Source organism: Macaca fascicularis, chromosome 13 (genome assembly GCF_037993035.2).
Source record: "Macaca fascicularis isolate 582-1 chromosome 13, T2T-MFA8v1.1".
Lineage (NCBI taxonomy): Eukaryota > Metazoa > Chordata > Mammalia > Primates > Cercopithecidae > Macaca > Macaca fascicularis.
Genome location: NC_088387.1, coordinates 89381826 through 89394461, shown reverse-complemented (window position 1 = coordinate 89394461; position 12636 = coordinate 89381826). Strand labels below are relative to the sequence as shown.

At 38.8% G+C, this 12636-nt stretch overlaps 1 protein-coding gene across 4 annotated transcripts in view; it reads left to right on the top strand.

Annotated features, from left to right (window-relative positions):
• Positions 1–12313, top strand: part of TTC27 (tetratricopeptide repeat domain 27) — a 176952-nt gene extending 164639 nt beyond the window's left edge. For 2 of the 4 annotated variants that reach the window (XM_005576159.4, XM_005576158.4), the window contains 4 exons: positions 2660–2857; positions 4133–4244; positions 8779–8879; positions 12078–12313. In XM_005576159.4, coding sequence (XP_005576216.3) covers positions 2660–2857; positions 4133–4244; positions 8779–8879; positions 12078–12200 — 534 coding nt within the window. In that variant the 3' untranslated portion in view covers positions 12201–12313. The remainder of the gene's footprint in view (positions 1–2659; positions 2858–4132; positions 4245–8778; positions 8880–12077) is intronic. The other 2 variants (XM_074011997.1, XM_065527199.1) reach the window with 1 other exon arrangement.
• The last annotated feature ends 323 nt before the right edge of the window (positions 12314–12636 follow it).

The window sequence follows — 12636 nt, the reverse complement described above, 5'->3', positions numbered from 1 at the left end:
TCTTTAGGCAATATCTGCCATGACCCTCAATGACTCTCATTATCTATTCCTCCAGTGTGGAACTCTTCTAAGCTCCAGGCCCAGCTATGTCACTGGCCATTGAACTTGCAGATGGGGAGCATGAAACAAATTGGTCATTGCCCCTGTTCCTCTCTCTTCGGGGGACATCTGCATATGAACTGGGCAGAGGCATTCAGTATCTGCCCTACCTACAGTTTCATCCCCTGTCTACCCCCTACAACAGACAGATGCTTCACCTCCCTGCCCTTTTGCAGTTCCCTTCATGCCCCTGCAAACACACACGCATACACAGAGGAGGCACACACCCACTTGACCAACTTTTTCCATCTTTAACGCCAGCACTACAGCTCTTCATTTTTATTGGCAAGAACACCAAAAGCTTTCTCTCCCCACATCGTCTCCCCAGTAGGCTAAAGTGAAGGGATGGGATGTTGAACCAACTGTGGGATTCCAGAAGAAGCAAAGTATCACTCATTATTGTGTTTCATTTTTACATATTAGTAACTATTTTAATAGACCATCTTTTTCAAAACATGTTAATACCTGACATGCTTATAGAATGACCACTTGAAGCAAGTAGTACACATTCAGACTGTTTCTTCTGCATTGTTACTTTCAGATTTAAAACACCAATGGGATTGTAATATGATTTTCGTTACTTTCAGATTTAAAAGTACACATGTGGGATTGTAATGTGAATTTACAGACAGAGATAATGTACCTTGTCCAAACAGGAAAAAAAAAGCACAACTGAATTTTCTGTCTTCTTTTATCACTATAGATAATTAGGACCATGAGTCTGAGTTCACATTCCTAAAAGTATCCACGTTCCAGAGGAGCCTCTACTCCTCAGCCACATCTCATACACAGATCAGAATGTCCTAGGAGGAGACAGCAAGATCTCACACTGGTTGCATTTCTCTTAGCTACACTTTCCGGCACAAGCATTTATTGAGTCAGGGCAATTGCCATATGCCAGGCAGTATATTAAACAATGGTGATACAAAATGATAAAATGCCATCCTCTCCCCACAGTTCACGGTAAAAATAAAGATGCGGGCAGCTGTCTCTTGGAATCTTGCTTCTTGAAGTGTGCTGTACAGACCGTCAACATCAGCATCACCTGGGAGCTTACTGGAAATGCAGAATCTTGGTCCAAGATGGATCAGCATTTTTATCCAGGATTTTGCATTTCTAACAAGCTCTGATGCCGGTGCTGTCAGTCCATGGACTGCGCTGACTAGCATGGTGTTACAGTACTTTCCTCAAGCTGGTTCTTTTGCTGTCCCACCATCAAAGGAGTGGAAGATTGAGGTTGTGTTTTCTGTGCCTTCAGGTACACAGCCTAATGTAGATATGATAGATGTGCCTTTTTATAATATAACCTGCTGCAGGCTGCAGTTTAATCCATCTGTCAGCATTCAAAGCATCTGGGATAGAATGTGTAAAGACTAACAGATGATAATAAGATAGCCAAGAAGTTAGGCTGGGCGCGGTGGCTCACGCCTGTAATCCCAGCACTTTGAGAGGCCAAGGCGGGCAGGTCACGAGGTCAGGAGTTCAAGATCAGCCTGGCCAACATAGTGAAACCCCGTCTCTACTAAAAATACAAAAATTAGCCAGGCATGGTGGTGCACACCTGTAGTCGAGATTGAGGCAGGAGAATCACTTGAGCCCGGGAAGCGGAGGTTGTGGTGAGCTGAGATCGTACCACTGCACTCCAGCCTGGGCAATAGAGCAAGACTCCATCAAAAAAAAAAAAAAATGGTGAGCTAACTTGAGGTAGTTGGAAAAAGAGACACTTACTAGATACTTCGCATGCACATGTATTAGCAGTTTGTCATTTAGTAATTAGGAGGGGCTGAGGACTTCTTTAAGCAGAGTTAGAAAGGTTATTATAGCAGCCCAGATTGAAGTTAATGAGGCCTAAACTAAGGTAGGAGAAGCTGTATTTAGGATTGTTTTCAACGTTGTTTTCAATGTTGTTCTATTTAGGACAACAGCTATTTCACTGGCCATTGAACATGCACATGGGGAGCATGAAAGAAAATGTTGAAAACCAAAACAAATCAACATTAGGAATGTTGAAAATCAAATTAGTAGTTGTGGCAGAAGTGCAAGAGAATCTAGGTTGATGCTCAGGTTATTGGCTCTGGGAACTGTGTGGATAGGCTCACCTAGAGATTCCAGGAAGAAGAGCGATTTGAGATCTATGTTTCACCTTGGATAGATGGAGAGGGATGTCGGTATGACCTGTCTGGTAGGTATTGAGGTGCACAGTCCTGGAGCTCCAGAGGGGAATCTGGCTGGAGTTGCATAGACACTAGTGAAGCCTCCAGTCACTCAGAGAGAATGTTCCAGGTGAGAAGAGCCAAGCACCGAACATGGGGCCCTTTGAATGAAAGAACCCTCTCCAGAAGCTTTTGAAGGGACATCCAGAGAGGTAGTCAGCTTGAGATCCTAGAGAGTGCTTCAGGATTGAATTTTATTTTGTTTTTCAAAAGCTTAAAGGTGATACTCTTAACAAATTTCACAAGGTTTTTCATTGTCATTGTCTTTGATGATGGTGAGGTAGCTCTTTGTTTTTGTTATTGTTTGTTGGTTTCTAGCTTACCAGTTTCTCCTGTGCATTTTTAAGGTTCTTAAAATTCTAGTCAGGGCAGTGATTAATGGGATGACTGATCGAAGTGGAGATGTCACAACTGGCCTCAAAGGAAAGCTGCAGGAGTTATTTGGCAGAGTGACTTCAAGAGTGACAAATGATGGAGAAATCTGGAGGCTGTATGCTCAAGTATATGGAAATGGGCAGAGTGAAAAGCCTGATGAAAATGAAAAGGCAAGTCCTTCATTCCTCCTGAGTCCTCACCTTTCATTTGAACATGTCTGTAGTAGATCTACTTTTTTGATGGGTGGAGGAAGAGTTTAAGAATCTGAAAGATAAGATTAGTATGCCTGAGTTCAGTTCTGATTCAGAGTCTTTAACCTACATACTTTGAATTGTGGGCTGTAACATTCATCTTTTTATTTTCCACGAAGTTTTCTTACATGGTTCTCTGTTGCCTCCTAAAGGGCCTCCTGAAATGGCCACCCCTACTAAATCTGCAGCAAAGAGTTGGCTTTTGTTATTTACTCTACACCCCTTTCTGCAGGCACGTTGCTGAAGACTACAGTCGATGGGTACAAGGACAGAAGGAGTGTTTAGATCTGAGGTGGGGACTAGGAAAGGAAAAGAGAAAAAGGAACAAGATAAGGATATTGAAAGAGAACTTTTAAGTCAAAACATATACTTTTACAAAGATTACCCTGCCCTTTCTCACAAGTGTGATAGAACACAAGTTCCATTCAAGTTATGCCTTTAGCTTCTTATCTTAGAACTTAAAGGAGCCTGCAAAGTTTCCAAGGTTGGAATAATTGTTTTATGTTTCTTTTCAAAACACCCACAACAAATCAAGTGTACTCCCCTTGCGTGGGTTTGGAATTAGCCACGGCACAGCTAATCTGTGGGATTCTTAGCCATTCTCTCCTCCCTCAGTCCACACAGCTGGCTTCCACTGTGGCCTTGTCAGCCCAGAGAACACGTATCACCTGCACACATGCACACTCCTACTTTCATGTCCTTCTATTTCTCCTTGAATTATGGACTTTCTTGCATATATGGAATTAAGAGTACCCAGAATTCTCTGATCTGTGACTTCTCCCTCAAGGATTTGAAAGAGAGTGCTTTAAACATCTGTGAGATTACCTATATCTACCAGCAAGTTCATTGTTTTAACCAAGTTCATGCCTCATTCTCCAAACAGGGTTTTTAAACTGATGGCTACAAATGCTGAGAAAATCTGTACATTTACAGATTTCCAAACCTGGCCTTTATATTTTTCTGGTTACAGGGAAGTGTCTCAATCCAGGTATATCCATTTGATTTCTTGCCATGGTTTCTTGCCGCTGGGTGTGCATTTCTACCCCTTCTTTGATGAGAGTATTAGACGCTGTGCTGTACAACGCAGATGCTGCTTTTTCACATTGGAATTAGTTCCATATGACTTCCAGGAAACAGAGTTTGAAATGTGAATTCTACTTGTTATACTGAATATTGTTCTTTCTCTTTCCTCAGGCCTTCCAGTGCCTCTCAAAGGCATACAAGTGTGACACCCAGTCCAATTGTTGGGAGAAAGATATTACATCATTTAAGGAAGTTGTTCAAAGAGCCTTAGGACTTGCACATGGTATTTGATGTAACATTTGATATCCATGGAATGTTTTGACTTATTTACTACTAAAAAAAAAAAAAAAAAAAGAGTGTTGGTCAAAAGTTAAGTTCCATTATAAATAATATCAAATTATTTCATTATATTGACATTGTTTTTTTAATTCAGCAAATATTCATAGACCACCTACTATGTAATAGGCATTTTGGAATAATAAGAAGAAACAGGATGGAGGCTTATATTCTGCTGGAATAAGTAACAGAAATTAGAAACTTTTTTACAGATGTGAAACACCTTTACAACTTTGTATAACCTTCATTCCACACTGAGTCTCTTTGTGTTGATTACGTAGCATTAAGGAAATCTGTTAACTTTAACTTGACTCACACATAGATCTCTGGAGTACATAGCAATATGCAAAGAGCTATAGCATATACAAAAGAAATATAAAATATAAGCCTTACCTTTGGGGAATGGTAGAGGATATTGTTTGAGGAGAGGTTTAACCTTACATACAAAATTATATGGCTGTTGGGTAAATATAGTCCAAATAAGTATTGCTTTCAATTATTACTTTTTAAAAATGTCAGTTAAATTTGGTAATGCATTTTTATATTTATATTTGAATATGGGTGTGTGATGCAGTCCCAATAAAATAATGATGCCCCCAATGTTAAGAACTGAATTACAAGGACCTTAAACCAATCCTAAAGTTCTCCTCCTACTTCCCTGCCCAACTAACCTCCTTGCTGCCACTAATGATTACAACAAATAGGGAGCAAACAGGGAAGAATGCAAAGGGCAGAGCTTTAGAATCAGGGAGACCTAGGCTCCAGGACCAGCTCTACCACATGCTTGCTAGTTGACCTTGGGTAAATAATTTAACTTCTCTGAGCCTTACTTTCCTCATCCATAAAATGGGATAATACCTACCCATGAAGAATAAATGAAAACATTCAAACACTTAGCAGTATTTCACACGTGGTGTAGATGTTGATACCCTACCCTCTCACCACCACCCTGTTCCTTCCAAAATAGAGGACTTGAGCTGTAGATGATAAGGGACTCAAAACTAAAAAGAGAAAAATTAAGAACAAGGATAAAGTTTGGCTTGCTTATAAAGAAGTCACAGAACTTTCAAACAATTTAGAAATAAGCTTGGTAGTTGAAAATTCTACTTTTGACCTTTGATATGTTTGACCTAAAGGATATAAATATCTAATTTCCTGGGTCACCTAGCTTTTGGCAGAGAAGGTAGAAGTACTGAGCTCTATATAGCTGAAAGGCAATGTAGAAAAGTTTGGGATAACTGCTAATAGAGCATAGAAGGATGTTTTGGGGGTGGTTAGAATTCATGTGCGTGGGCTTAGATGGGATCCAGTCCTTATGCTTTTGGTCGTTGTGGATATAGTATGATATTTGGGGAAACCCACACTGATGTATTAGGTACATAATTAGCAGGGTGGGATTTACTTTGAAAAATTTATCTTATCTACTTCAACTTGCCAACTCTAAGCATTTATATGAACTGCTGGTCTGTAACAGTCAAAGCCACGATATTTTCTGTACTCACCAAGTAATGGTATTAAATCTGTCAAAGAGAAATATGCAGGTTAAAGAGATACTCTAGGAAAAAATCTTTATTTTGCATCTTAAAGTTGGGTTTAAACTATTATTGGCATCATTTTCTTCATCAGGGCAATACTTGGAGAAAAACAAGTGTCCATTCTTTTAAGTTCTCCTTTGACATCATTGAATTATGTGTTCATGCTCCTACAGCATTTTAAGCATATTTGAGTGGATGCCCAGCTTTAGTTTCTAATGATATTTTAGATTTACAAAGATAAATCTTAACCGTTTCCTTGTTAACTTTTGTACATCAGTGCTCAAAGAATAAGCTGGGTTTCTCTGTGTGTGAATCTCTTCAAAACATTGTTCTTCCACCCCACCCAATTATAAAAAGGAAATACAGTCAAGCATCTCATAGCAACATTTTGGTCACCAGTGGACCCACATATATGACAGTGGCCCCATAATATTATAAAACCATATTTTTGCTGCACCTTCCCAATGTTTAGATAGACAGATACTTACCATTGTGTTCTGATTGCCTGCAGTGTTCAGTACAGTCACGTGCTGTACAGGATTGTAGCCTAGGAGTAGTAGGCTATATACCATGTAGCCTAAGTGCATAGTAGGCTATACCACCTAGGTTTGTGTAAGTATACCCTATGATGTTCTCACAACAACAAAATTGCCTAACCACGTATTTCTTACACTGTATCCCCATCATTAAGTGATGCATGACTGCATAACATTTTTAAAAATCTCCACGTGGTTTACTCCTTGGGTTGCTATCATTAAGGTAGCCATGCACTTCAGAAAGCTTGATAAGATATTGCAATCTTGATATAGTATTTGAGGCCTCCCTATAACAGTGTCATCATTGTGTGCTCATTTGTATTGTCTGGAAGGTATACATTTATAGTTTCTGCTATTTTATTTTCTGGGAAAGGGTGGGCTAAAGTGTTTTAGCTCTTTGCCATCCGAGAGTTTTTAAAATAAGAGTTAATGCATTTTAACTGCAGTCTACAGAGGAGGCGCTGCTGCTTCAGATTTTCTGATGATTTGAAACAGCAAGTTATTTCTCTCCCTCTGGCCGTCTCTCTCTGTCTCAATCTATAATGCCTTTTGGAAATGGGATTGAGTAGGAAAACTAATAGAGTATATCTGTCTTTTTGCTTTACTTTTGTTTGTGTCAGAATAAAAATAAGGGATTAAAAAAAGAAATACAACAGTTTCTGATCTAAACTGCTAGGTACTAAACAGCTCAAATACCGCTGGCATGGTGGTTACAACTTTCCTCTACTAAGAAAAACAGACTAATAATCCTCGCTATCTCTGGGCTAACTCTGCTTTTTGAAAATGGGCTTAACATTGCTAATTACTGTGCATCCTTTCGCCTTTTAATGAGAAATGTCAAAGTCTAATTATTATTCCTCATTATTACTCTAAAATAGGAATGTCAAACCTAGTTCTTGCTGGCCTTGGAAGATATTATTAATTAATGACAGAACTCTGTTTTGCCAGGCATAGTCAGCCTCTACCAATTGATTAGTGTTTGCATGCAAAAATAAATCTTTTGGGCTGGGTATGGTGTCTCATGCCTGTAATTGGGAGGCCGAGATGGGTGGATCACTTGAGCCCAGGAGTTCAAGATCAGCCAGAGCAACATAGTGAGACCCCATCTCTACCAAAAAATTTTAAAAAATAAAACATTAGCTGGTTGTGGTGACATGCACCTGTGGTCCAGCTACTTGAGAGACTGAGGTAGGAGAATCACTTGAATCCTGGAGGTTGAGGCTGCAATGAGCCATGGTTGTGTCGCTGCACTCCAGCCTGGGTGACAGAGTGAGACCTTGTCTCAAAAAAAAAAAAAATGATTTTCTATCCTTGGTCTACAATCTGGAGTATGAAGTAGACTTTAATCCTTGTGCTGTTTAGTGTCGTGTTAAAATAGTATCTGGTTATTGGTCTGTTTAAATTTGGTGAGCATAATTTAGGGAACAAAACCAAGAACAAGTCAGTGGGGAAATATTGGGCATTATGTTTGTACAAAGCTCTTCACTTGTTCTCATAAAGCATTAATAGCCAGGCCTTCTACCAGGAAGGAGGATGCCTTCTTCGTAATTTCAGGTTTTGGTCAAATGGGTTCCACAGAATGCTGCGAGCAGAGTTGTGAGTCACTCTTCCCCATTCCCTGCTGATGCCAAGCCTTGCTCAGGAACTCAAGAACCTGGTTGTGGTCACGTTCTCTAAATGAAGACACATAGGTTGTTGTCAGTGCTTCCTGAATGGTACTTCAAACCCTGATTATGAAAATGCAGTAAGAATTGAGCCATACAGATCTGGCACGTCACTTCCTTGGGCTTGTGTCATCAGCAGTTGTGAAGTCCCCATTGGGGACTTGGTAGCATGGAAAGCCACACAAAGATGTGCTGCATCTGTTTTTGTCTGTGTGGGTACTTTGTTTTCAGTAATATTTTGTCTCCTCACCTAATTTTATTTGTCTATGCACATGTGTGCGTGTGTGTGCTCAAATGCATGCATGTATAGGTGTTTAGGGTCTCTTCTCAGTGATCCATAACTCACCAAAAATCACCTGTTTTTCTCAAAATTCCCTGGAGCTGTAAATGATCATTCTTAAAGGAGGATAGAGAAAGGCTGCGTTCTGTGGCTCACACCTGTAATCTCAGTGCTTTGGGAGGCTGCAGCAGGAGGCTCGCCTGAGGCCAGTAGTTCAAGGCTGTGTGCCACACCTCCAGCCTGAGCGACAGGGTGAGACGCTGTATCTTTAAAAAAAAAAAAGAAGAAGAAGGATAAAGGGAAAAGCTATGTACACAATTTTTCTTTTTCAAAAATAAAAACTTTCCAGGTAGAAGTGTTTCTAAAGTCTGTTACTATAAAATTCTAATTAAATAATTGGCTTTTGTCCCTGTGAATTATTATTAACACTTTGTAATGGATATTTCTCTCCATATTTATCTTCCAGTGGCCATAAAATGCAGTAAAAACAAATCCAGTCCCCAAGAAGCTGTACAAATGCTTTCCTCTGTTCGACTCAATTTACGGGGCTTGTTATCTAAAGCAAAGGTGAGAGTGACATGTGAATTAATTGGAATTGTCATATAGAAAAAGGTCATTAACATCAGCTTATTGCTGTTAAATCTTCTTTTACATCAGTGATAATTTTAGGCCTATGTTATATTTTACATAGCAGCCTCCTCATGGTTGATTGTGTTAGTGAGGATACTATTGGCCCAATGGCTACACCACTCTAAATGTGTGTGACTTGAGTCTTTGAAATTGGCCAGGTGCAGTGGCTCATGCCTGTAACCCCAGCACTTTGGGAGGCCATTGTGGGCAGATCATTTGAGGTCGGGAGTTTGAGACCAGCCTGGCCAACATGGTGAAACCCAATCTTTACTAAAAAATACAGAAATCAGCTGGGTGTGGTGGTGGGTGCCTGTAATCTGAGCCACTCGGGAGGCTGAGGCAGGAGAATCGCTCAGACCCGGGAGGCAGAGGTTGCAGTGAGCCGAAATTGCACCATTGCACTTCAGCCTGGGTGACAAAGTGAGATACCGTCTCCAAAAAAAAAAAAAGTCTTTGAAATTAATGTTCACAATTCAGCCCTTAATGCTTTCCTTAAATTAAATTAAAACAATGATCTTATATTTATTGTCATTTTCCCCCAAAGTGTGGCATATATGCCACTGGTAAACTTCTGGTTCAAATATATATTCGTTTCAGTACATATTAGAAAAAAGTAGACTAGCTCATCAAGCCTATAATTTCATGAATATTATTGCTTATTTTGTATTTCAAGTAGCAATGTAATGTTTCCTTTTAAAAAGACTCTTAAGTAAAAAAATAATTGACTTAGATAAAAATATTAAATAGGTGGTATATGGATTTGAGCAAAATTGTTAAGGTAGATGGCGATTGAGGTTTGACAACTGAAATATGCCATTAGTTCACAACAACTAACTTATGGACCAGTGCTGGGCCGGAGATGCCTTAGAATCACTCAGGGAGTTTTATTGAAAACTGGATTGATTCTTGGGCTCTATCTGTGACTGATGTAGGAGATCTGTTGAATTTCCTGTGTGATTTTACTGTGCAGCCAGATTTGGATTATACCTCTGGAAGCAAAATTTGGACAAATATAACTTCTAGCACAATTTACCACTTACTTTTCTAGCCTTTACTTGCTTTCACTATTGCATATTGGATTGCAAAGTAATTTTGACTTACTTCTGAGAGTAAGTCTCTGGTACACGGGCCACTTCTGAATACCTTTTTACTCTGTAACTGCCTTACCAGAGTTTTTTTTTTTTTTCTTATTAATAGTTCGATCTTTTCAGATCAAGGCATCATTTTTGCCTCTTTAATTAACTTACTCACTTTTTCTATTTATCTGCATGACCCAGGAGAGCTATATTTCCTCCTAGCTTGGCAGCACTTCAGAATTGTGTCTCTCAGAAATCTGTAAGAGCTCCCTCAGAGTCAGAAAGGCAGGGTTTTTTCCTGTGACTTTCCTTCCCAAAGTGGGAGCTTTGTTTCCTACTTTTCGATTGTATCACCAACCCATCCACACTAGTTTACTTCTTCAGGGTGTGCTGTGGCTTTCTTTTGTCTGTGCAGAGCTTTGTCTTATGAATTACTACTTTATATAAATCTATACTTACATGACTTGAATAGTATTGTCTGTGCAGGTACTGCACACCTTTCCATATTATGGTAGATTCCCAAATAATGAAAATGCGGCCCCAGAACATCATCTGTGTTTAGATTTTTGTTCTCATTAGATGCCAACTGGATTATCCAAAAATGGGTAAAATTACCCCCCAGTGCCTCCTCTGAAGCATGTTTTACATATATTTGGTAGTCTCTGGTTTCATAGATCTTATACCTTTTCTATTTAATGAATTAGGTTTGTCATACTGAAATGCATTCCAAAAAAGTCACTTTTTTAGAATACTTTAAAAAGTGAAAATGAATTAAGATTGAAAATGAATGAGGATAACTATGTTAAATTGCTTGCAGCCTATGTTAAATAGGCTTACTTGAATGAATCTCGAGTCTTTTCTTGCCAGGCCAGGTACTTCATGGAAATAAGCTCCTAGTACCTAGAGACTCACCTAACAAATCATCCAGCCCATGCTCTCCCAGGACAGAGTGACTCCCCTGCCCATTTGCACCCTGTCCTTATACAGGTTTGCTGCCAAGAGTGGCATGAAGGGGCTGTTCATGAGAATGCTGGAGAGCCTGGACACAGAACAGAGTCTCAGCAAATTACTCATTTTTTTTCTAAGCCTCAGTTTCTCTGTGCTTCCTCCTTACCCCACAGGGAAGTGATGCAGATTGATTATGATTTGCAAGCACTGTAATTCTTAGTTTAAAAACATACACACACAAAACTAAAAAAAGCCAAAAAAAACTATGTGAGGCTAGATTATTTTCCTAAAAGGTGTCTTCTCTACTGATGACATTGGAGCAGTTCCTACTACCTTTTGTTATGAAATGCTGTACAAATCATATAATCAAATCCAATGAAACAGATATTTGGAAAGCTACGTAAATGATATTTCTGAATAAAACATATACACAGTTGCATGTACACATGTGCTCACGCATGCACACACACGCATACAATGGGTCATAAAATCCTGAAGCTGATTTTCTTGGGGGCCTGTGTTGGCTCAGCAGGCAGTTCCTGGAGAGGCATTTCCAAATGTTTTCAGCTATGGTAGCATGATTGAAATATGTTGCATTAAACCTCCCCAGGCAATTCCTTTTTCAGGGAGAGGACACAGTTATTGTTATTTTGCTGGACTTTTTTGCTAGGATAATCTTTGTGGTCTCTGAGGCCTAAGCCAAATCAATTTTCAAATAAGTAGCATAGAGGGTATGATTTATATGAATTTGAATATAGAACATATTTGTTTTGCTGCATACGCAATAAATAAACTCGTTTTGTTTGGTTGAATTATGCCTGTTCATCCAAAAACCATCCTATAACATTGAAATGAATAACCAGAATTTAGGCAAATGCTTTGAAGAGCAGAGCTTATTTGAATTTATAAGTTCACGCATGTTGTTTTGATTCAGCCTTTAATTGCAGCTTGTACATTTCTAGGCTAGTGAACAGAAAAAAACGCTACCATTGCTATTTTAATTGTATAGTATTATTATGCAAAAGGTTTTTTAACTCCATACTCTATATCTATTTTATTTTAAAGAAATTTTTATTATTTTAATACTTCTGCTTTGTTTTTTATATTACAGCAACTTTTTACAGATGTGGCCACTGGAGAAATGTCCAGGGAATTAGCTGATGACATAACAGCTATGGACACCTTAGTGCTAGAGCTCCAAGACCTGAGCAACCAGTTTCGAAATCAGTATTGATTCTGCTGAAAGCAGATTCTGGAAAAGGTGTTTTCACCTTCTGGTAAAAGATACATCTGTATATCTGAAATGCAAGATATTGATTTTTAAAATAAATTTGTTTTACGACTTAACATTCTTGGCTTTGTGATGTTCTCAATTTTATATGCTTTCTGAAGTACATTGAATTTTTTAAATTCCCTATTTCTTTAGGGCTAATTACAATTGAGTTCAGTATTTTTATAATTCTTGAGGTAGTTTGGCACAAAGAGCAAATAAATTCATTTTGTTTTAAATATAGGGTTTATTCTCTTTCAGCCTAACATTAATTGGATCATGCTTTGGAAAACCTTAGTCTAAACAGGTGAAAATCACATACTACAAGTTTGTGAAATCATTAGATTGACTGCTTTATTGTTCAAAAGTGATAAAAGAGTGGATTTGGAGGTAGAAACAT